Below are 26,123 nucleotides of genomic sequence, written 5' to 3'. Positions count from 1 at the left end.
CACATATATATATTCGTCGACACTTCTTCAATATTTCATCATAACAGATACGTAGCATAACCAAATAACTCATATAGCATCAGCTTAAACATACCTCAGCAGCATAATTCACATCGTCATCGTAATAATAACATCATAACACCACAGTCAAATTCTCAAAATCTCCGTAGCTTCCTCCAATAATTTCAAAACCTAAAAAAAAATTCTCTGCTCATGTCAAAAGTGTCATCTGCCTCAAACGTACTTTAAAAATCGTGATCCCATACCAAATACGTCATTCAAAGTTCTCATAGTATCACAATGGTTCCGAAAAAATATGAACTGTTCACAAAGTACAGACAAAATACAACTTCGTAAGTGTGAAGTTATCCAACGGTGTAATTACGTAAACATCTGTCACTGATGAAGTAAAATAAATGTTTGTCTCTCTCAGTTAAATGATCAGATAGCTGTGTAATTTATGTGTTAGAGAAATATGGTACCGATGTGTAAAGTTGTATAAGCAAATACCATATTAGCTAGGGCTCCTTGTGCTTGCCATACACATGGTACACAAAGTAAGCGTGTACCCCCCTGAGGATTAATGTAATTATATCCTCAGGTGCTTCAGATTACAGCAATGGAATGAAATGTATCATGGAAAACCTTTGTATCATTGTACTTCAAATATCTTTAAGAATAAATGTTTAAGTACAAAATTAATCACTCAAATACGTGTAAGGGTAGCGCTAAACTGTGCGTCTTGTTGTAAGATAATCTCTGTGGAAGTGTCGTAGTTACCGTCCTCCGAAAACTAAGTTCTGCAGAAGTCAATGTACTTACCTCATGATAAACAAAAGTGAAATGCTTTGCGTATAGATATTGTAGTTACTACGCTTATTGCCGTGATGAAGTAAGTAGTGTACTGTAACGTATGTTGTGCTAGAGAAAAGGCTGTCTCATTGTAGCTATACCACAAACGTTACTATTAAAACATGTTTTACTTTCCAGAAAAATTCAGAAAAACTGCGCAGATATAAAATAGATAAACCGCAAAAGCAACATTGTAAATTGTCACTCATTAGTAGCGTCGTGATAAAATCGTGTAGCTGTCACATATACCACTGTGTCAACTGGTATCTCACAGAAAGTACTTTAAATCCAGAGTGTATTTTCAAGTAAACCAAAATGTTGCATTAAAATCTCATTAGCAGTACTGGTAAATGTTCTAAGTATGTGAGCCTTGTGGTCTTTACGTAATCGTGCCACTAACAAGCAAGAATGTACACACACACAACAACACTGTGACGTCTGTTCACAATAACAATGCATTTATAACTTCTGTTTAAAAATGTTCCCTAGGTTCTAGACTGGATAGTTAACTTCAAAACATTGTTGCATGTTAAGTTTCTCAGTGTGACAAAACATACTACAAATGTGAAGTGAAATGTTTTATGGCAAAGACAAACTTAAAAAGCAGATTATCTCTTAATAAACGGTTTTACATGTAAAATGTGATGTAAACCTTTACTCTTCCTAGTACGCAGACTGTCAACTGAAAAGCAATTATCATGTGATTACGTCGGTAAGGAACACTGGAATTTTGCTCAAGGTTAGCTTATGTTATTTTTCTCTGAGCCAGCCGGCGCACGCGGCTGCCTGCGGTGCGAGTCATTGTCTGTTTCTTTGTTGGCGCGCGTCGTTATTGGGATTAGGAGACCTAACTTCTACAAATTCACCTTGCCGAGAGGGCCCTACTCTGTTTGATTCCCGCCAGTTCTGCTGCAATTCAGGTCTGTCGTTACGATCATATCGTCTGTCGTCATGTCGGTAGATTCCATAGTTTCTTTCTTGTCGGTCATGTGGTGGAGAATTTCTCTCTGAATCGTAACTGCGCGCTGGACCGTTGCGTCTAAAGTTATTCTGTCTCCCTTGATAGTAATTATTTTGGTTCCCATATTGTCTGTTTCTCTGATTGTCTCTGTGATAGTCATTACCGCGGAGAGGTGACCTTTCCCTGTAATTATTACTACTCTGCCAACGGTTGTCATATGGGTGGTGTCTGTTTTGGTCACGATTTGCGTTGTAGGAATAGACCTGTCGTGCCCAGTTATTGTTTCTGTCGTCACGGAATTGTGACGGATGTGACCTGTAGTGATTGTTTTCCTGTTTTCGTATCCGGCTACGGTCTGTGTCAATTTCTAATTCTTGTAAGAATCCCTGAAAAGCTTCAATGTCATCTTTGCAACGTCCCGCCAAAATCATATGTCGTAAATGTTCAGGCAATTTCATTAAGCAAATGTGGATGAGTTCTGTGGGGCTGTACGGGTTTGACAGATACTGATTCTTGTACAACATGTCTTCAAAATATTTCACAAGACTGGAAAATTCAGATTGTTCGAAATTTTTCATCATTATGATGCCATGTTTTACTCGGTCTTGTGTGGCTTGAGACCAATATGCTGAGAGGAAGGCGTGGTAAAATTCTCCTTCACTGTGGCAATCGTGAATGACCGATCGCATTCTTACAGCTGGTTCATTCTTTAAGTAGCCACACATAAATTCTAATCTGTGGCTCTAGTGACCAGTTGGGAGGAAAACAATGAGAGAATTGATGGAGCCACGCTTGTGGATGAATGTCGTTGCCAGAATTCTTAAAAGTTTTGAATTTACATGTAGTAATGAACAGCTTATAGTCAAAATCATCGTGTCGGCGGGTAGCATATCGTTCATTGTTACGTCGTGTCGGCAGTTCCATCTCAAAATTCGGTCCACCTTGCCAATTTCTTTCATAATTTTCGAAGTGCCCTGTGTTATTATTTTGTGGCTGTTCCGTATTTCTATGTCCCTCTTCCCGTATTAGAGCGCGAGTGTCCTCTGAAATACGTAATTGTTGTATTACCTGTGACAGCTGATCTTGTACTTCCCGGATTTCTCTTTGGTGTTGCGTACTAATTTGATTCAGACTTTGTTTGAATTTCCTAATTTGTTCGTACTCTTCTGTGTCATTAAAGACTACCGGTTTTGTGTCATTCAGATTATCATCTACCTTCGTAGATAAATTAGTGAACTGATCCGAAAGTTCGGCTACTTTCTCCGATAGTGAACACATTTCCTCAATGTGTTTTTCTGAACCAAGTTTCAGAGTGTCCATTTGTGTTGAAATCGAATCTACTGTGTCCTTTAAGTTTTCCTGAGTTCTTGCAAGTTGCGTAACTGAATCGGTGGATGCAACTGAGTCCATTTTAGCTTGCAAGGTGTCGTGATTTTCACGAACAATAGTTTGCAATTCTTTTATGGCTGCTTCGTGATTCTGTAATGCATGTTCATGCCGCGAAAAAATGGGTTGGAAATGCTCACAAATTTGTGTTTTTACGTCATTACAGATTTTTTGACATTTCGATTCAATGTTATGTAACTCAGTAGTTAAATCTTCACGTGTTTGTTCAAGTGTGGTGTCTAACTTCCGAAGATTTTGTTCCATTGTGTCTAACTTTTGAAGACTCTGTCCAATTTGTTTCTGATTTTGTTCAAGCATTGTGTCTAACTTTTGAAGATTTTGTTCCATAGTGTCTAACTTTTGAAGATTTTGTTCCATTGTGTCTAACTGTTACTGTGTTTGTCTCTGGTTTTGTTTCATTTGTTGCATTAATTGCAATAATAATGTATTAGTGTCTGGAATCTGATCCTCTATGCTTTTCGGCAGTGCATTTGCACCGGCAACATTCACAGTTTGACAAGCAGAAAATGTGTCTCGACTTATTTGAGAAAACGGTGAGGACGCAAAACCTGAATGTACAGTATTTGCAAGATTGTGTCCTGTCATATCGGATTCCTGACGCGAGCTGTTGCCGACCGATCGATCGATAATGCTTCCCTGTTCACTAACTGTTTCACTTCCTACACCATTATTTGCAGCCCGCTCCATTTCCCTATGCACTATTACCAAATTACTACTTTGAACATTTGTGAATTCATTACATGGTGGCGCTAACACATTGCTTTCGTCTTCACTGTCATTTCTCAGTTTACTTTGTAGCCTAGTATTACGTTTTTCACACGCCATTATTGTCACAATTTTTCACACGACAACACAGAAAAACACAATTTGAAGAACAAAAATAAGAGAACACATTAACATAGCACTGAAAATAATATCTAGTTAATTGCAAGCGCAGCTGCGAAATACTTCGTGCAAAACTACATGCATGCCACAACTATTTTACTGTACAACAATGAAAGACTGCAACTACAAAGGAAATTCTCTCTATGATTACGCGCTAGCAATAAACAAAAGCTACACTAATTACACAAACTACAAGGAAAAAATCAGAAGATTCCAGTGAGGTATCCTCGGCTAAGGGTCGACATATGAAACGTCCCCTTAGAACTATTTATACACGACTGGTCTATGTGAAACGTCCCCTTTGAACAATTATACAAGACTGTGCTTAAACTGAAACACAATATTTTTGGCGCAACGCAATCTGACTTTCAATAATCCCTACAAAAGAATGGCCCTGACTAACATTAACCTATACCTTTCACAAATCACTTACCTCACAAAAAATCTTCGTTACTGGAACTACTGCAATACAGCGAGCACCACTACTGCCAGCTAAATAAAAGATTCAAACTACGGAAGGCACTAACTACTGAGGCACAGTTATCAAATGAAAGATTTTAATAGAGAACAAACAATGTATTTACCTCACTAGTCATAATATATATAGCAGTTCATGACACCAATTCTTACAAATTTCAAAACTCCGCCATCTCTCTCCCCACGTCCACCACTGCTGGCGGCTCACCTCCAACTGCGCAACGCTACGCGCTGTTAGCATCCAGCTGCCGCTGCCCAACACTACAATGGCAGACAACAATGCAGACTAAACACAGACTGCACACGGCACAGCCAGTGATTTTTTCATACCGAGCGCTATGTGGCGTTACCAATAAGAAAACGTAAACAGCCTACTTACACCCTCTCGCGGAAACAAACGAACTTGTGCCGGTATACGGTGCTCATCTTTAGGCATTCTCTATGTCCTGAATTTTACTACCTCGCACCAAGGATACATCTACATCCACATCTACATGGATACTCTGCAAATGACATTTAAGTGCCTGGTAGAGGGTTAATCGAACCACCTTCACAATTCTCTATTATTCCAATCTCGTATAGCTCGCGGAAAGAATGAACACTTATATCTTTCCGTACGAGCTCTGATTTCCCTTATTTTATCGTGGTGTCAACAAAAAATTTTCGCATTCGGAGGAGAAAGTTGGTGATTGGAATTTCGTGAGAAGATTCCGTCGCAATGAAAAACGCCTTTCTTTTAACGATTTCCAGCCCAAATCCTGTGTCGTTTCTGTGACACTCTCTCCCATATTTCGCGATAATACAAAACGTGCTGCATTTCTTTGAACTTTGTCGATGTACTCCGTCAGTCCTACCTGCTAGGCATCCCACACCGAGCAACAGTATTCTAAAAGTGGACGGACCAGCGTAGTGTAGGCATCTTTAGTAGGTCTGTTACATTTTCTAAGTGTCCTGCCAATGAAACGCAGTCTTTGCCTTCTCCAAAACATTTTCTACGTGTTCTTTCCAATTTAAGTTGTTCGTAATTGTAATACCTAGGTATTTAGTTGAATGTACGGCTTTTAGATTAGACTGATTTATCCTGTAACCGAAGTTGAACGAGTTCGTTTTAGTATTCACGTGGGTGACCTCACACTTTTCGTTATTTAGCGTCAACTGCCACTTTTCGCACCATTGAGATATTTTTTCTAAACCGTTTTGCAGTTTGTTTTGATCTTCTGATGACTTTATTAGACGATAAACGACAGCGTCATCTGCAAACTACCGAAGACGGCTGCTCAGATTGCCTCCCAAATCGTTTATACAGATAAGGAACAGCAAAGGGCCCATAACACTATCTAGGGGAACGCCAGAAATCATTTCATTTCTGTTTTACTCGATGACTTTCCGTCAATTACTACGAACTGTGACTTCTGTAACAGGAAATAGCAAATCCAGTCAAATAACTGAGACGATATTCCGTAAGCACGCAATTTCACTACGAGCCGCTTGTATGGTACAGTGTCAAAAGCCTTCCGGAAAACCAGGAATACGGAATCCATCTGAAATCCCTTGTTAATAGCACTTAGCACTTCATGTGAATAAAGAGCTAGTTGTGTTTCACAGGAACGATGTTTTCTAAACCCATGTTGAGTGTGTGTCAATAGAACGTTTCCTTCGAGGTAATTCGACCGACTACAAATACTCTACAATCGGTCGAATGGTGTTTCATAAGCCATTTCTTTTTCAGACGAATTTCGTTTCCTTAAGGTTCCCCCAATGAATCCCAACGTGGTAAATCGTCAACACAAACCAGCCTTTGAGAAAGACAAATACAGTTCTTACAGGCTCAGCTTTTCAAACACGGCGTGACTATTCCTGTCACAGAAAGGCAATCTAAATTACTGCCTTTAGTGCTGTCTTTTGGTACCTCGTTTAACCAAAGTGTTTCTACTCCACGTCTTCAGAGTTATTTGCTTTCATTTTCCATCTAGTGTACTTCGACTGTTTTTAGAGCAACTGCAGAGGAAGAACTTTCTCCAGCACCTTTTATGTCGACCTGCTTTGCGGCATTTTACAGAGGATGCCGGTTATCTGTCTGTGTAAACTTGAGAAATATTTGATTACATATCCGCACTCACGATTAGATACGCTTGTGACACACTCGCCTCTTAGATATAAAGCGGGTATTCCCACTACAACTTCTCCGCTAAGGAGTTAAAGAGTTTTTACCGGATGTGATGGACATTATGTAAAGTGTGGAGCACATGAAACCGCAGAAATAAAATTTCGGCATACGATTTCAGAGAAAGAATTCTTTTTGGAACATGGATAATTTTGAAATGAGCGCACATTTGACATAATTTACATGTCCACTCTTTACTCTCTAATTTCTCGAGAATTTGGATTCGAGCAAATAGATGTCACCAATGCGACATAATTTGCTGTTCCGACCAGTGCAGTTTAATTTCCCGAGAGCAGAAAGCCATTGTTATTGCTGGTACTGACATTACTAGTGGTGTAGTGCTAGTCATTAGCGGCCTCTGATGTTACTCCACGCAGTCTTTGAGATATAGTCTCCTTGTGTTTTCTCTAAATTAACTGAGGCGAATACTGTGGTGGTTCCCTTGAGACTGACACGATCTATTTCTTTCCCTGTCCTTTTCCTGTCTGAGCTGGTGCTGTGTCTAATTACACCCTCGTTCCTTTTTTCTAACAGTAACTAAAACAGTAATAGACTACCGAAAAAGAGAAACGACGTACCACAAAGGAATCATCCGAATGGAACGGAAATCGGCAGCTGTGATGTACACGCATACAGACAAACAAATCATCACAATTTCAGAATAATTTGACGATTTATTCAAGAGAAAGAGCTTCACAAATTGAGCTATTCAATAACGCCTTGGTCTACTTATGGTCCTAATGCAGGCAGTTATTCGGATTGGCAGTGATTCATAGAGTTGTTGGATATCGTCCTGAAGGATATCATTCCAAATTCTGTCAAACTGGCGCGTTAGGTCGTCAAAATCCCGAGGTGGCTGGGGGAGCCTGACCACAACGCTGCAAACGTCCTCGGTTCAGGAGAGACCCGGTGACCTCGGTAGTCAAGGCAGGGTTTAGCGACCACCAAGACAACAGTAGAAATTCTCTCGCATGTGCGGGCGGGCATTATCTTGCAGAAATGTAAGCACAGAATGGCTCGCTATGAAGGGCAACTAAACGGAGTGTAGAGTGTACTCGACGTTCCTCTACGTTGTCAAGGTGCAACGGATGACAACCGAAGGCTCCCTGCTACGAAATGAAGAGGCAGCACAGACCGGCGGTCATGGCTGTCGCACCTTATGGCGGGCGATATCCGGGCTGGTACCCCACCGCTGGCCGGGGTGTCCCGAGACACGCCATCAAGTGGTCCAAATGGCTGTGAGCACTATGGGACTTAACATCTTAGGTCATCAGTCCCCTAGAACTTAGAACTACTTAAACCTAACTAACCTAAGGACAGCACACAACACCTAGCCATCACGAGGCAGAGAAAATCCCTGACCCTGCCGGGAAGCGAACCCGGGAAGACACGCCATCGCTGGTAACCGGAGCTCAGCTCGAAGCGCGACTCATCACTGAAGACAGTTCCACTCGAGCCAGTGAGATCTCAGGCCGAGTACACCTGACGCCACTGTAAACGGGCTTCATGTTGTGCAGACGTCAATGGCGGCCGGTGTGAGGGTCGCCGTCAAACAGCCCCCTTCCTGGGTGCCACCTATTAATGGCCCTTGTGGTCACTGAAGCAGCAGTTGCGCGTCAGATCGATTGGTGATGGTGAATCTGGGGCTCTGAGTGACTCTCTGACGATTCCTCTCGCTATGTCGTCTCTCTACGTCGACCGCTTCATTCTTGACTCTGTCTTCGGCCGTGGTTCACCCATTCCTGCCAACATCGTCGAACAGTCGCATCGCTCCTATTCAAATGTTGATCGATTCTGTGAAGTAACGGGCGAATTGTGGCGCCCTCGAAATACTCTAAGTTGGTGCGGCCGCACTGGACTCTCGTCAAAGCCGGCGCCCGACTGCAAACACGTGGAGGCGAACGTTAGCCGGACCAGAGGGGGGTAGGCAGCCCCAGCCGCGTGGCTGGGAATTCCGCCGTGGCGAGGACGGTGCTTTGTGTCGGTTAAGGAGATGTCCATGCCTGGAGTGCCAAAGATGGCGGACTTGGTGAAACCTTAGTGGCACACATTTCACAGTTCGTATAGAAACTAATAGTACACAGATGAATCATGATACTTCAAAAAGAAACATGTAAGTTACCATTAATTGCACTACCATTGTGATGGTGTAATCAGATTTTCAATATCTTTGTTAGTTTAAAGTTTAGCATATGACGGTAAATTATAAAAGTAACACCCAGCAACGAATTTCCAAAATATAAACGATTCTTCCGATTTCGTCGATCTACGGGTCTTTAGAAAGCTATTAGTGTAAACCCAAATTGGTATAAATTACAAAATAGTACATGAGTTATTGGAGGTCAAAGTGGCCGATTACTATCGATAGCATCAGGCCATAAATACTCCACATTTATATATAAAAAAAGAAGTTAGCAGCATATAAATATATTGATTCATCCATATCTTTGTTAACATCCGATATGTGCTACTCATGAAGAAACTTGCCAATTATTTACTGTGTATTAGAAAGCACACAGACATTAGGCTCCTGGCTTACCTTTTGCCCCTTTCTTTTGATATATGTTTATTTAATTGTTTATGTATTTAATAATGTGTGTTTGAGCGTGTTTGTGGTCCAGCCGTAGGAATATTTATTTAATTTCAAGTTATTGAAATGTAAATGTGTTTAAATATGTGTGTGGGTGCGTTGGCTTGAAGACATGGCGCGAGCTCTCTAGCCAACCACAGCGCTCGTGAATGGGGAGACTGGATGGTAGCGTCGCTTCCGGAGGGGACGACGGGCAGTTCGAAGAATAGGGGAAGAGCTGGACGGCGGCGCGGACACGCAGTCGCGCGGAAGGCTTGGGCAGTAGAGCAGTTTGCGCGTAGTCGCGGGGTGTAGAAACACTTCGGAGTGCCGACCTGTGCTCTTGTATGATTTTCGTGGCTTCTGCAGTGAACACGTAGTGTGCGTTTAGAAGTGAATATCTCGCGAGCTGTGTTGTTGTCCGTAACTAATTACGTGCAGTAGGAATCTATTCTTTCCCTGTTATTCAATTTTGCAGAAATATACCGCATTGTTAGAAGTACTTCCACTATCGTACTCATCAATTAAAGCCGTTAAGATAGTACCTCCAGATTTTATTTAATTGCAATCTTTCACTTTATAAAATTCGGAATTGCCGAGTGATAGAAACCTTCGACCATTCGATTCATGTGTGTATTCTGATTGTATACTGTAGACTCAGCAGTATTTGGCCTACAATGCGGCAACTATGTATCCCAGCCCCTAGACAAACGAAACGAGCCAAAAATTTTAATATTGGAACTCTGAGTCGGAGGGTTCGTAGTTATTTCCGAAAGCCCGCAATTCGTAGATTATTCCAGTGCGACTCACCTCGAACTGTTTTCGTAAGCGATGGTCATTGCGATGAGAGTCGTAGGACTGCAAACATCACCACTGCTATAGTTCTTGGCGCAACTGTTTGGAAGTTGATTCAATATCGCTCTGTATTGTTATCAGAAACTAGTTTCACCATACAGTGTTAGCTGCGATTAAACTGTTATTTATTTTTAAAAAATGCCCGTATATGTATTTATTCCAATCTTCTATTAGCCAGTCTCCTGCTTCCCGCTCTCTCTGTCCATTTCCAGCCCCCCTCCCCCCCCTCCCTGTCCATGTGCTCCACCCCTTCTCTGTATCCACCTCCTCCCCCTCTCTACGTTCACCTCGCCCTCTCCTTCTCTATCCATCTCCTCCTTCCCCTCTATGTCTGTCCAACGACTCCTCCCCTATTCTCTCACCACTTTATCACCCCCAACCCAACAGGAGGCTGGTGGTTCTTACGGCCATGGTATTTATTTATGTGCACCAAATTTGGTTAAAATTGTTCCAGGGTTCTAGGATGAGCTTTTTTACCCTCGTCACTGCCCACATACGCACATAACACATATATTTCACATGTGTTTAACATATTTCTCACGTATTTGTACACATATTTCACCTTAATCTCTAGCGAATTTCGCCTTGCAGTTTCATTTTTACACAGCTCAATGTTTATGAAATCGTATTTTCTGAACCGTGTGTCGTAGAGTGATATAATTGTCCAGATACATCCTATGGTATACGTGGCTACTGTCTGCGAAATGTATTGTGAATAGATGTAGTAGTAAATTAAAATGTCATGTATGGTGCGACAGTTTCTCATGCATGTCAGTATTTGACATCGTCTCACACAATGGTATCATTTTGTTGATACATTCAATGGTACATGTGAATACTGTCTTCAAAATGTGTCGCAATGGCAGTTAGTAGTAAAGAAATAATATATTTAAACGTCATGCTTCCAGAGGCAGTTCTACTGCATGAATGGCGAAAATGTAGCAAACAATAAACGTTTTTCCCTTCAACAATTTGTTGTCGTTGCCAACGAGGAAATGTTTTAAACAGGTTTGATGTTATGTGTGAAGATTCTTACAAGTCAGTAAGTCGCCTCATTCTCAAGCACTGGATGAATGAAGTATGTGTATTCACACATCGTGGAATGCGCTACTTTTTCAACCTCATCCCTTAGATTCATAGATATAAATAAGATATCATAAGTGTTAATTCAAGGTATAATATATCTCCATTTCAAATTTCATCCACATCCGTCCGGCCATTTTAGCGTGAAGGGGTAACAAACATATGCACCAAGTCACACATTCAGTCACGACTACTTTAAAGAGTCGATAGGTTTCAGCATTTGATGCAATTACGAAGTTCCACACGTTTCGCGAAGTAATGTTTCATATTGCATAGAAATTAGTTTTATTATGGATTGATGGGAGGAGAACTTTTCTCCTCGTTTTAGTGAAAATACTGCTGACTGGTATCTTCGTGTAATTACAAACTATTTTTTTAATCCAATACGTTTCTTCTCAGGTGGCTGAAAGACTTGTTCGTCAAAGGATCGAAGAAGGACCTTGAGGTCGAGGACCTATATGATACCCTGAAAGCAGATGAGTCAGCGAAATTAGGAGATACTTTCGAACGGTAAGTGTTGCTCCTATCTGTCGGCTATTTAATATCGTGGACTGGTAGCGTCTGTCAACACAGTTGGCGATACTCCTAAACACTAGCGACTAGTTAACGTCCCTTTTCCTTAATATATGTACATTTGTCGTCATTTTGTCTACGCAGTGTATGCGGTTCAACTAAATCAAAGCACCAACCGCACACTTCACTTCCTGCAACGTGAATTAATGACGGATCGAATAATGGTAGCACCACCCTGGAAAGTAAACGTCAGTCACTTTTGCGTTTGTAAATCAGAGTCGTTAACATAAAAACAAAACGATAACATCGCTCTTACATCAGATAATACATCACACTATGAATTTTTCGTATAATAAAGAAACGCTTTCTCGCAACTTTACTTTTTGAGTAGTTCAACCTAACCACTCGCCTTCAGACTTTCTCACGAGTCTTATCCTGACAATATATTGCGTAACATCTCAGGTTACACAACTTGTATGAATTCTTATGATTCAGTTATGTGAACTCGTGACAAATAATTGTGACTATAGTTGCAATTAAAAATACAAATAGCAATACAATTAGAAATAATACCTTAATGCTATGGCAAGCAAATATGTTTTCAAATAGCTTTGAGAAATATGTACTAAACAATGGACAATCCAGGCGGAATGTAAACAATATTACTACTACTCACCCTGGAGCGGAGATGCTGAGTCGCAGATAGGCACAACAAAATGACTGTCACAAATAAAGCTTTCTGCCACTAAGACGTTCGCCAAAAATAGACGACACACACACACACACACACACACACACACACACACACACACACACACACACACATATTCCTGCAGTCTCAGGAAATTGCAGCCATAATGCGAGCAGCAGCGCTATAATCCGCTCATCATAAAAATAAACCAGATGTAAACAAACACAAACGCGATGATTGGTCAGAAGCCGTAGCAGACGTACACTGGTGTTGTTACGCTCTTGGAAGTAGGTCCTACTCACGTATCAGATATCTTGTTATTACGTTAGTTTAAATGAAACTTTAAGATATTCAAAAGTATTAACAGCCACCAACATTTTTCTTTAACACGCTTTAGATACGTAGTTTTTATTTAAATAATCGCGTACAGTCACAGCCTCTGCAGGTTTGTGCTCTGATTGCCGCGCTGTTTATGCGCAGCATGAAAATGCTGAAGCTGCTTTCTGTTCCGTAGTGAAACGCGCGCGTGGAACACGGCTAAAAAGGGCCCAGAAATAGGATGTTCTTAATGTTTTGCATGAAATCACAGAGAGAATCGGTTCTGAAGTTTTCCCACCGCTGTTATGTTTTGCAGTTGAGACCCCAGCGAACAACGAATGTGTAGCGCAGTCGGTAGTATTCTCTTTTTCTCGTTCAATTTGAAATACTTAAATCTCGTAATTTTAGAAACTTATCATCATTTTTTATGAACAATGGACGTCGTCTTGTTTTTAATTACGCATTGGACGCGAAATTCCTGTTTCTATTTCAAATACAAATTTTAACTATCGACGTTTTATGTTAAGACTGTTCACAAAAGTTGCTTAAATTAAGGAAACATAATTTAATTTTGTAAGGCAAAAATGAAAAACCAAATCCTCTTTATTCGGACTCTGTCCATCGTTTTATAGCACAGAGGTAAAAAAGTATCGTAGTAACATGAAAATCAATCATTTCCACTGCATCGAGCCTATCATAAAAATGCTGCATTCTTACATTTGGTACTGTACCATTACAATATGAACGCAACAGAACTGATGGTCTGGAGCCAAGTTGCGAGATTTGGTCCGAGAAGTAACGAAGCTATTGAGTCCCCGACGCACTGGAACTAACGCACACAACCTTTTCACGTCACTGCCCAATGCTGGCGGGAAATAGAACGGTTCGTCACAAAAGAAGAGAAAATGCGGCGCCTGGTTGGCTTCGTAGATTCTGATGTTGATAGGCTCGTTATCAACGTAGTAGGTGACACTTTCAAAACTGAAATGTATTTCTTGGATTTGGACAGTGAAGGAGCTCAGTTATTACCAGACGACTGACTGTAAGTAATACCTTAAGTGTCTTCAATATTTAACTATACGGTGAAATCCTTCAATACTGTCTCACGTTACACACAACTTATGCAGAAAAATTGTCCTGTGGTTAAGTCAGGAATTTTCATTATTCATGTTTGTAATTAGGCAACGGCCTCGCCGCAATGGATACACCGGTTCTCGTCAAATCACCGAAGTTAAGCGCTATCGAGTGTGGGCGGCACTTGGATGGGTGACCATCCAGCCGCCATGCGCTGTTGCCATATTTCGGGGTGCACTCAGCCTCGTGATGCCAATTGAGGAGCTACTCGACCGAACTGTAGCGGCTCCGGTCAAAGAAAACCATCGTAACGACTGGGAGAGCAGTGTGCTGACCACACGCCCCTCCTACCCGCATCCTCAACTGAGGATGACACGGCGGTCGGATGGTCCCGATCTGCCATTTGTGGCCTGAAGACGGAGTGCTTTTCGTTGTGCCCATCTGCAACTCAGCATGTCCGAAATATGTATTAAATAGACACAGAAATATTAAGAAAGAAGTGCTAGAAAGATACATTTTGAGAAATAGATAATTAAAGATGGGACGGTTTTAAGATATAAAGCAGAAGTGGTCGGAGGAGAGAACGGAGACGCTCAGTGATTACTGAGGCTATTCAGAGTAAACTGACCGGCACACAAGTTTATGGAATAAATTGTTGTCGCGATAGCCGGTGGACGTTTAACGACGTTTTGAAGCTGGAAATACGTGTGACTCATTACAGTCAGGTTCCCAAAACAGATTCCAGAGATAGACTCCCAAAACATATGAAGATTTTGGAGAAGTGACTGTTATGAAGTGGTGCAGTGAAGAGTGTATGATGATGATAATTAGTAATTCTCCTGTAACGTACCGAAATAAGTGCTAAACGCGGAGGTAGCCTAGAATGGCCGCAGGAACTGGGCAGACAGCAAATGAAACAGAGATTATTGTGGTCTCTACGTCTATCCGTTTGCAACCCAGATAGTCGGTGTCGGATGAAGTGTTGTAGCTGAAAAGCCGAGCGTCATATCGCACTTAGCTTTCAACAACGGCCTTAACTGGTCTAAGCCGAAATGAGAAATTCCTTGCAGAATAACCCAACCGTAACTGAGAAGTGGAAGCACGAGCGATTGTGTGAGGTTTCTTTATCCTGCAGAGGAGATTTAATATTGAGAGTAAAAAAGATTCTAGGAACTGAGGCGTGACGAGTCTCGAAAGGAAGACTAAAATTATTTGATTTTTAGACGGGCTACTTTTCAAATCTATATTTTGCGGCCATGGTGGCTAGGCACATAAGTCAACGTTAACATTTTGTTGCTGGTCCTTCGACAGAGGATATTTATTTTGTTATTTGCATTGACATGAGATGTTAACGTACAATTCGTAGCTTAAGATGGCACATCTGTGACAAGGAAGTTCATCTGCAATAATCTTACGCACGCACGCATCTGCCGTGTCTGGTGCAGGTCACGTGGCCACATAGACTTCATGCCAAGACAGGTAACCAACAGTAAAGTTTCTAGTGAGTGAACGATAGCAGCGCGTGTTAACGAACCAAAGTATGACGTACCGGTATATATAAAGTACGAGGGTCATCATCATCATCATCATCATTTAAGACTGATTATGCCTTTCAGCGTTCAGTCTGGAGCATAGCCCCCCTTGTATAATTCCTCCATGATCCCCTATTCAGTGCTAACATTGGTGCCTCTTCTGATGTTAAACCTATTACTTCAAAATCATTCTTAACCGAATCCAGATACCTTCTCCTTGGTCTGCTCCGACTCCTCCTATCCTCTACTACTGAACCCATGAGTCTCTTGGGCAACCTTGCTTCTCCCATGCGTGTAACATGACCCCACCATCTAAGCCTGTTCGCCCTGACTGCTACATCTATAGAGTTCATTCCCAGTTTTTCTTTGATTTCCTCATTGTGGACACCCTCCTGCCATTGTTCCCATCTACTAGTACCTGCAATCATCCTAGCTACTTTCATATCCGTAACCTCAACCTTGTTGATAAGGTAACCTGAATCCACCCAGCTTTCGCTCCCATACAACAAAGTTGGCCGAAAGATTAAACGGTGCACAGATAACTTAGTCTTGGTACTGACTTCCTTCTTGCAGAAGAGAGTAGATCGTAGCTGAGCGCTCACTGCATTAGCTTTGCTACACCTCGCTTCCAGTTCTTTCACTATGTTGCCATCCTGTGAGAATATGCATCCTAAGTACTTGAAACCGTCCACCTGTTCTAACTTTGTTCCTCCTATTTGGCACTCAATCCGTTTATATTCCTTTCCCACTGATGGAGATGCTAATCTTCATACCATAGTCCTTACATTTCTGATCTAGCTCTGAAATATTACTTTGCAAACTTTCAATCGAATCTCCCATCACAACTAAGTCATCTGCATATGCAAGACTGCTTATTTTGTGTTCAAATATCTTGATCTCACCCAGCCAGCCCATTGTCTTCAACATATGATCCATAAATAATATGAACAACAGTGGAGACAGGTTGCAGCCTTGCCTTACCTCTGAAACTACTCTGAACCATGAACTCAATTTACCGTCAACTCTAACTGCTGCCTGACTATCCATGTAAAGACCTTTGATTGCTTGCAAAATTTTGCCTCCTATTCCATAATCTCGCAGAACAGACAATAACTTCCTACTTGGAACGCGGTCATATGCCTTTTCTGGATCTATAAAGCATAGATACAATTCCCTGTTCCACTCACTTATTTGCCATAAGCTAAAGATCTGGTCCTGACAACCTCTAAGAGGCCTAAACCCACACTGATTTCATCCAATTGGTCCTCAACTAATACTCGCACTTTCCTTTCAACAGTACCAGAGAAGATTTTACCCACAACACTGATTAAAGAGATACCTCTGTAGTTGTTACAATCTTTTCTGTTTCCATGTTTAAAGATTGGTGTGATTACTGCTTTTGTCCAGTCCTGTCCCGACTCCCAGGCCATTTCAATTATCCTGTGTAGCCATTTAAGACCTGACATTCCACTGTATTTGATGAGTTCTAACTTAATTTCATCCACCCCAGGTGCTTCATTGCACTGCAATCTATTGACCATTTTCTCCACTTCCTCAAATGCGATCCTATTTCCATCATCATTCCTATCCCATTCTACCTCGAAATCTGAAACATTACTGATCGCATTTTCACCTACGTTGAGCAACTCTTCAAAATATTCCCTCCATCTGCCCAAGGCATCCACAGGATTCACCAGCAGTTTTCCTGACCTGTCCAAAATACTTGTCATTTCCTTCTTACCTCCTTTTCGAAGACTGCTAATTACACTCCAGAATGGTTTTCCAGCAGCTTGACCCATAGTCTCCAACCTGTTTCCAAAGTCTTCCCAAGATTTCTTCTTGGATGCTGCAATTACTGTTTGGCTTTGTTTCTTTCTTCAACATAACTTTTTCTGTCGACCTGAGTTCTAGTATGTAGCCATTTTTGATACGCCTTCTTTTTCCTTACAGGCTGGCTTGACTGTGTCATTCCACCAAGCTGTTTGCTTCATCCTACTTTTACACACTACTGTTCCAAGACATTCTTTAGCCACTTCTAGTACTGTGTCCCTGTACCTTGTCCATTCCTTTTCCAATGACTGTAATTGACTACATTCAACTAACTGGTACCTCTCTGAGATCGCTGTTATGTACTTGTGCCTGATTTCCTTATCCTGAATTTCTCCACTCTTATCCTCCTACATATGGACCTGATCTGCTGCACTTTCGGCCTCACAATCCCACTTTCACTGCAGATTAAATAATGAGCAGTGTCATAAAAGAATCCCCTGAATACACGTGCGTCCCTCGCAGCCTTCCTGAATTCCTGATCTGTTATTATATAGTCAATGACAGTTCTGGTTCCCCTGTCTTCCCAAGAATACCGGTGAATGTTCTTATGTTTAAAAAAGGAGTTTGTGATTACTAAGCCCATACTGGCACAGAAATCCAGGAGTTGTTTCCCGTTCCTGTTGGCCTCCATATCCTCTCCAAATTTACCCATAACCTTTTCATACCCTTCTGTTCGATTTCCAATCCCGGCGTTAAGATCACCCATGAGTAGAACACTGTCCGTGTCCTTTACTCTAACAACTACTTCACTGAGTGCCTCATAAAAACTATCCATCTTATCTTGATCTGTCCCTTCACAATGCGAATGTTGTTGTTGTGGTCTTCAGTCCTGAGACTGGTTTGATGCAGCTCTCCATGCTACTCTATCCTGTGCAAGCTTCTTCATCTCCCAGTACTTGCTGCAACCTACATCCTTCTGAATCTGCTTAGTGTATTCATCTCTTGGTCTCCGTCTACGACTTTTACCCTCCACGCTGCCCTCCAATGCTAAATTTGTGATCCCTTGATGCCTCAAAACATGTCCTACCAACCGGTCCCTTCTTTTTGTCAAGTTGTGCCACAAACTCCTCTTCTCCCCAATTCTATTCAATACCTCGTCATTAGTTATGTGATCTACCCATCTAATCTGCAGCATTCTTCTGTGGCACCACATTTCGAAAGCTTCTATTCTCTTCTTGTCCAAACTAGTTATTGTCCATGTTTCACTTCCATACATGGCTACACTCCATACAAATACTTTCAGAAATGACTTACTGACACTTAAATCTATACTCGATGTTAACAAATTTCTCTTCTTCAGAAACGCTTTCCTTGCCATTGCCAGTCTACATTTTATATCCTCTCTACTTCGACCATCATCAGTTATTTTTCTCCCTAAATATCAAAACTCCTTTACTACTTTAAGTGTCTCATTTCCTAATCTAATTCCTTCAGCATCACCCGATTTAATTTGACTACATTCCATAATCCTCGTTTTGCTTTTGTTGATGTTCATCTTATATCCTCCTTTTAAGACACTGTCCATTCCGTTCAGCTGCTCTTCCAAGTCCTTTGCTGTCTCTGACAGAATTACAATGTCATCGGTGAACCTCAAAGTTTTTATTTCTTCTCCGTGAATTTTAATACCTACTCCAAATTTTTCTTTTGTTTCCTTTACTGCTTGCTCAATATACAGATTGAATAACATCGGGGAGAGGCTACAACCACGTCTCACTCCCTTCCCAACCACTGCTTCCCTTTCATGTCCCTCGACTCTTATAACTGCCATCTGGTTTCTGTACAAATTGTAAATAGCCTTACGCTCCCTGTATTTTACCCCTGCCACCTTCAGAATTTGAAAGAGAGTATTCCAGTCAACACTGTCAAAAGCTTTCTCTAAGTCTACAAGTGCTAGAAACGTAGGTTTGCCTTTCCTTAATCTAGCTTCTAAGATAAGTCGTAGGGTCAGTATTGCCTCACGTGTCCCAACATTTCTACGGAATCCAAACTCATCTTCCCCGCGGTCAGCTTCTACCAGTTTTTCCATTCGTCTGTAAAGAATTCGTGTTAGTATTTTGCATCCGTGACTTATTATACTGATTGTTCGGTAATTTTCACATCTGTCAGCACCTGCTTTTTTTGGGATTGGAATTATTATATTCTTCTCGAAGTCTGAGGGTATTTCGCCTGTCTCATACATCTTGCTCACCAGATGGTAGAGTTTTGTCAGGACTGGCTCTCCCAACGCCGTCAGTAGTTCTAATGGAATGCTGTCTACTCCCGGGTTCTTGTTTCGACTCAGGTCCTTCATTACTCTGTCAAACTCTTCACGCAGTATCCTGTCTCCCATTTCATCTACATCCTATTCCATTTCCATAATAATGTCCTCAAGTACATTGTCCTAGTATAGACACTCTATATACTCCTTCCACCTTTCTGCTTTCCCTTCTTTGGTTATAACAGGGTTTCCATCTGAGCTCTTGATATTCATACAGGTGGTTCTCATTTCTCCAAAAGTTCTTTAATTTTCCTGTAGGCAGTATCTATCTTACCCCTAATGAGATAAGCCTCTACATCCTTCATTTGTCGTCTAGCCATCCCTGCTTAGCCATTTTGCACCTCCTCTCGATCTCATTTTTGAGGCGTTTGTATTCCTTTTTGCCTGCTTCATTTACTGCATTTTTATATTTTCTCCTTTCATCAATTAAATTCAATATTTCTTATGTTACCCAAGGATTTCTACTAGCCCTCGTCTTTTTACCTACTTGATCCTCTGCTGCCTTCACTACTTCACCTCCCAAAGCTACCCATTCATTACTGTATTTCTTTCCCCAATTCCTGTCAATTGTTCCCTTATGATATCCCTGAAACTCTGTACAACCTCTGGTTTAGTCAGTTTATCCACGTCCCATCTCCTTATATTCCCACCTTTTTGCAGTTTCTTCAGTTTTAATCTACAGTTTATAACCAATAGATTGTGGTCAGAGTCCACATCTGCCCCTGGAAATGTCTTACAATTTAAAACCTGGTTCCTAAATCACTGTCTTACCACTATATAATCTATCTGAAACCTTCTAGTACCTCCAGGCTTCTTCCTTGTAGACAACCTTCTTTTATGATTATTGAACCAAGTGTTAGCTATGATTAAGTTGTGCTCTGTGCAAAATTCTATCAGGCGGCTTCCTCTTTCATTTCTTAGTCCCAGTCCATATTCACCTACTACGTTTCCTTCTCTTTCTTTTCCTACTACCGAATTCCAGTCACTCATGACTAATAAAATTTCGTCTCCCTTCATTATCTGAATAATTTCTTTTATTTTATCATACATTTCATCAATTTCTTCGTCATCTGCAGAGCTAGTTGGAATATAAACTTGTACTACTGTAGTAGGCGTGGACTTCGTGTCTTATCTTGGCCACAATAATGCGTTCACTATGCTGTTTGTAGTAGCTTACGTTATGTGTAAGTTTTTGTAAAGCTCGACGCTTTAGTTTCCGAGTTTTATTCATTAAAAAACATGACCGAGTTTCTGAACGATATCTGTAAGAGACTATATACAGATGAAGACAAGAACTACGAGGAAAATTATAGTAAGCTGTACGATAACGTAAAGCTGAAATGAAATGATCGTATGGCTTTGTTGGCCGGGAGGCCCCATGCGGGGAACTGCGGCCGCCGTATTGCAAGTCCTTTTTAGTTGACGCCACTTCGGTGACTTGCGAGTCAACGATGATGAAGAACAAACAACAGCCAGTCACCACGAGGCAGAGAAAATCCCTGACCCCGCCGGGAATCGCAGCCGGGACCCCGTGCGCCGGAAGCTGGAACGCTACCGCAAGACCACGAGCTGTGTACAATGTGAAGCTGATTCTACGTAACACACATTGTAAAGAGGAAGACATGAGTCGGTTTATTGTTGCGTCGGATATGAGTAAAATGCCAATCTTTCGACGAATTCTTTGATCCACTTCGCCAGAAACAAGTGACAGTCGTGGCTTCTATTGTGGTGCTCACGTGCAGCCACGGAAATCAGTTTTACCTGACGAAGGCGATGGAGAATTCTCCGAAACGTTAGACGTTCTACCTAGACGTAACGTAGCAAATGTGTCGATAATGTTTTATGGGATGATGTATCCGCGAGAAGCATCGCTCCCATATGAGAAGCATCGATCCCATGTGAACTTCTGGTAATGGTACCAATGTGCCGAATAATGTTTAGACAATACAAAGATTACTTGTTTGCATAATAAGTGGGGTAAAATTCCCATAGTCTTGTATACATTATGTGCTCTCACTTTTAAACTTCGTACGTATTTTGCACATATTGGCAGAGTAATCTTCTTGCACCTGCGCCTCCATAAATGGAAGTCCACCCACGGTATACAATGTTTGAAGCCTATGTTGTGCCTTTAAAAATTTAAGATAAATACTGAAACTGATGTAAACCTGATTTAGAAAAATAAACAATAGAATGTGAAGAAAAGGATGTACACGAAACTGTTTCACAAAACAACGCTAATCGCAGGAGAGCTTCTGTGAAGTTTGGAGGGTAGGAGACGACGTACTGGCGGAAGTAAAGCTGTGAGGACGGGTCGTGAGTCGTGCTTGGGTAGCTCAGTTGGTAGAGCACTTGCCCGCGAAAGGCCAAGGTCCCGAGTTCGAGTCTCGGTCCGGCACACAGTTTTAATCTGCCAGAAAGTTTCATATCAGCGCACACTCCGCTGCAGAGTGAAAACTCTCTTTCTGGAAACACTAATCCAATTGGTTTGCAAATTAGACATAACATTCACACAGGAAGTAATACCATAGACGCCTTGCACCGTTTCAGTTTATTCATACTGTCGAAGCTAGTAAATACCGCCTTCAATTGACCTGCACACAATGTAAGTGATATATGGTACGTATAGGTAGAACAGCTGGGAAAAGTAAGAGTTGCTGGAAAAATGTTTATGAGACTGGCCTTGAAGTGAGTCTTCTTAGTGAACAGGAGAAGTGCCCGTCAGGAAAAAGGTAGGAATCGTGACGCGCCGATCAGCCGCCGTCACATGTCTGCACATGCGCGTCTCCCGCATGCTGGTGCTACATTTGAGAGAGAGGAGTAGGCGTGTTTAGTGCCCCGTGAAAAACGGCACGAAATGGGCTGTATAAGGAACAGTCAAATGAAAACTGGACAGAAGGCGAAAAACTCAGTAAACTGTTCATTATTTCAAACTTAATTGCTGTAACTGTTCATACAATTGTTCCACATTGAGACAAGATGGTCAATTCTCTCATGGGAAAATGTTTGCAGTTGCATGTGGAACCATGATCGTATCGAGCCGTGCACTTCTTCGTCCGAAGCAAATCTACGGCACCAGTGTCTTTCCTCAGGACTCCAAAAATTTGGAAATGCCTCGGGAGAGATTGGGAGTGTGTAGACTATGTGTAAGTGCTTCCCATCGAAACTTCTGCAGCGTAGTCGAAACAACTTGCCAACAAAATTCTCGCCCACATGTTGCCAAAACTATTTCGAGTACGCTGGAGAGGGTTAGCTGCGGATCCCTTACACATATTCCATATAGTCCTTACATCTCCCCGTGCTATTTACACATTTTTGAAGCACTAAAGAAAGACATTCGTGGCCGTCGGTTTGCTTCGCACGAAGAGGTGCTCGTCAACGTACAATCATGGTTCCGTAAGTAACCGCAAAAATTTTTTCATGAAGGCAATGACCGTCTTATCTCACAGTGGGATAAATGTATTGGAGTTATGGCTATTACTATTGAGATAATGAACACTTTACTTCTTTTTTTGCCACTTGTCTTGCTTTCATTTGACTACCCCTTATACGAGGGCTGTTTAGTAAAGAGTGATCATAATTTTTTATGGTCATAATTTCTCGCGCTAAAATTTAATCTTATGATATTCTGTTAGCTTAATGTGCAACAAACAAGCCGTAGTACTTTCATTGTTGGGACTCCTGGTCCCCACCTGTGAGAGGCAGGCAAGGAGGTAACACTCGAGCAACAATATGTGGCCTTGAAATTTTGCTTTCGGCTCAACAAATGTTCAGCTGAGGCCTATACAACGTTACAGGGGGCCTACGGAAAGTCTGTTCTTCCCTACAACACAGCTGGAAGGTGGTTTAAAATGTTTAAGGAGGGAAGACAATCAATTTCAAAGGAAGGTGGACCCGGTGCTCCAATTACTGCTCTTACGAAAGAAAACATCAACACTGCTGCTGTCGTTGTGAGAGAGGATCGATGAATTACCTAAAGATCACTTTCTAAAATACTGAACATTTCGTTGCGTGCCACCCACACGTTGGTGACAGAAAAATTGCACATGACACGTGTTTGTGGGCGATAGGTTCCAAGAATGATGATTCTCGAACAAAAGGACATTCGCGTGCTGGTCTGCATGCAGTTAAAGTTGATGTTAGAGGAAGATACGAAGTTCCTTTCAAATGTAATCACTGCTTATGCAGCTTGGCTACATCATTTTGATCCTGAGAGCAAACAGCAAAGCTCAGTGTAGAAATCTCCTTCATCACCAACCACCAAAAAACAAAAGTGGTTGCTTCTGATGGGAAAGTTATGGTCATCTCATTCGTTGATATTCATGAAATGGTTTATCAGCATGTTGTACCTGCACACACATCAGTAACTGGACAATACTGCAGGGATGTCCTGAAAACACTGCAAGTCCATATCAGGGGCAAAAGACCACATATCCGTGAAGCAGGCTGGATGCTCCAGCACGATAATGCGTGGCCGCATATTGCGAACGTTGTTGCTGAATATCCTGCAAAAATCAACGTGAAATGCATCCATCACCGTCCCTATAGTCCGGATGTAGCCCAAGTGGCTTTTTCTGCCCCCTGACATGAAGAAACGCCTTCATGGAAGGCGTTATTAACCATCAGAAGCAGGGGTGAAGGCTGCAGAGGCGATTTTGAAGGACCTCTCAAAAAATGGTTTCCAGCGTGTATTTGAAGACTGGCAGAAACACTGGGACTAGTCATCGCATTCATGGGAGACTACTTTGAGAAGGACCATCAAAATTATGAGGATGAGTAAAAGTACGTTGAAAAAAATTATGATCATTCTTTATTGAACATCCCTCGTTACAGAGGGCGTTCTCATTGCCGTGTGTTAGGCGGAGCACACTTCTTAGAAAAATGGAGTGGAACTGTTTCTGCAACACATTTTAGACTGGGAGTGTTTTGACAAAACCTCCAGCGAAGTCTGCAGTGCAAAACACAGTGGCAAAATTGGCGTGTCCACTTCCAGCGTCTTCCGTAACGTTCCTTAACGAAGTCAGCCGGCCTCAGCCTTATTATAAATATGTTTTGGCCCAGTTTTGTTTTGTCACCCCATAGTAACAGTAGGTCTATCGACCGTGGACTGCATTTAATAATGATACTAGAAAAATCATGCCTATCAGTTTCAAGCAAACCACTCATAAGAAACACAAGAAATATTTAAGTAGCAAAGGATGACTGTTACACAGATAAGTCCTAATGAACTGCATCAATAACACACAGTCTTGCGGACGTAGGAAAAGGAAAATTCATATCAACCGAAAATTACTTTTTAGGTGAATTAGCAGTAATGCATAGCAACGAAAATAGAATTTTCCAGTCAAACTGTACATTTTTCTAGTCTAAAATCTCATTACTGCTGTTGGTCTTCCACTAGGATGTTGATTTCCACAAAGTCAGACAATTTTAATGCAAAAATTCTAAGAAACGTTTTGAAGACTCGCAGTTTCGGCAAGTTCGATACTTTACAGAATTACGCTTCGTTTCTGGCTTTTCTAGAAGCAAACACTTTAATAACCCCGCTACAATCTAATGAGCTGGCTTAACCCGAAAAGCCGCTGTTCCCCCACTTTAGTTCTGAAACATTTCTTAGCTCTTGCAAGAACACTCATTGAGTACTCTGTTTGGCTAACAGTAACAGGCAAAGCATAGAAACTCCATAAGGCTGCCGTTATATATCGCAATATTAAACTTGCACTTATGAAGAGCATTGAGAAGGCCAGAGGGGGAAGTGGCTTGGACCCAAAATTAGTTACGTGAATCCTTTTTAGGTGCAAAATGTCTTCTCTCAGACCCCGCAAACTAACGTCTACGCTGTAGAAAGATGCCTCATTTTCTACCCGAGCTCGCGGTGTACTGTCTAGGCTTATGTGGTTCTATAAGAAACCAAATGTGTCCATCATGTTGTCTATGTCAGCATACCATATATTCAAGTTTCCTACGTGTATGTAGAATAACTTTGAAAACATTTAGCTTAAAACTGCCTTCTGGGCTACGGTTTAAATATTCTTCTAGGGTTTCATGTACAAGGCAATTTTTTTGGCCTCTGAGTTTCTCTATAAAGCGAATCTTTACATTCACGTCACGTGATATTTCAAAATTTTCTGCTACCTTGAAAGTTTCTGCGTAAATACTATCTCAACTATTTCTCAATTTACTTAATTCTTGCTCTGAACTCCTAATATGGACACTTACAACGTCTAATGTAGCTTCCCTTGTTGGGAGCTCATCACGTACGTTTATTGCAGCTAATACTTTGTACCACATCAAAGGCGTGAAGATACACTGAAATGACTTCAAATACTTGTGAATGGCCTTTAGTTCAGTATGTGCTGTCTCTGCAGGGAAATTTAAATTAAAATCAAGTTCAACCGAACTCTGTAATCCTGGTAAGTGCTTAGCAAATGGAACCATGGACTCTATACTGTCAGACCATCTCGTCTCCGGTGAAGGGCCGATCCAATATCTTCACTTAAAACTTTCCATCTTTGGGGACTAGAACATTATGTTTTCGAAAGAGTTTCTAGAGAAGTGACTAGATCCGAGCAGCAATCCGCAGCATGGACGCCACAAAGATTTAAAGAACTGGCACGGCAAGGAGAAAAATTTTCCAGTGGATTTTCTTTTGGTA

General features: G+C 41.5%; 1 protein-coding gene across 1 annotated transcript in view; it reads left to right on the top strand.

Moving 5' to 3' along the window:
* The window catches only part of LOC126335571 (ATP-binding cassette sub-family C member 4-like), a 309,710-nt gene that overhangs the window by 20,671 nt on the left and 262,916 nt on the right, over positions 1 to 26,123 (top strand). The window contains exon 3 of the mRNA XM_049999000.1: positions 11,653 to 11,763. Coding sequence (XP_049854957.1) covers positions 11,653 to 11,763 — 111 coding nt within the window. The remainder of the gene's footprint in view (positions 1 to 11,652; positions 11,764 to 26,123) is intronic.

The sequence above is a fragment of the Schistocerca gregaria genome, chromosome 2 (genome assembly GCF_023897955.1).
Source record: "Schistocerca gregaria isolate iqSchGreg1 chromosome 2, iqSchGreg1.2, whole genome shotgun sequence".
NCBI lineage: Eukaryota > Metazoa > Arthropoda > Insecta > Orthoptera > Acrididae > Schistocerca > Schistocerca gregaria.
The sequence above is the reverse complement of the archived record's forward strand: the minus strand, read 5'-3'. Positions and strand labels throughout refer to the sequence as shown.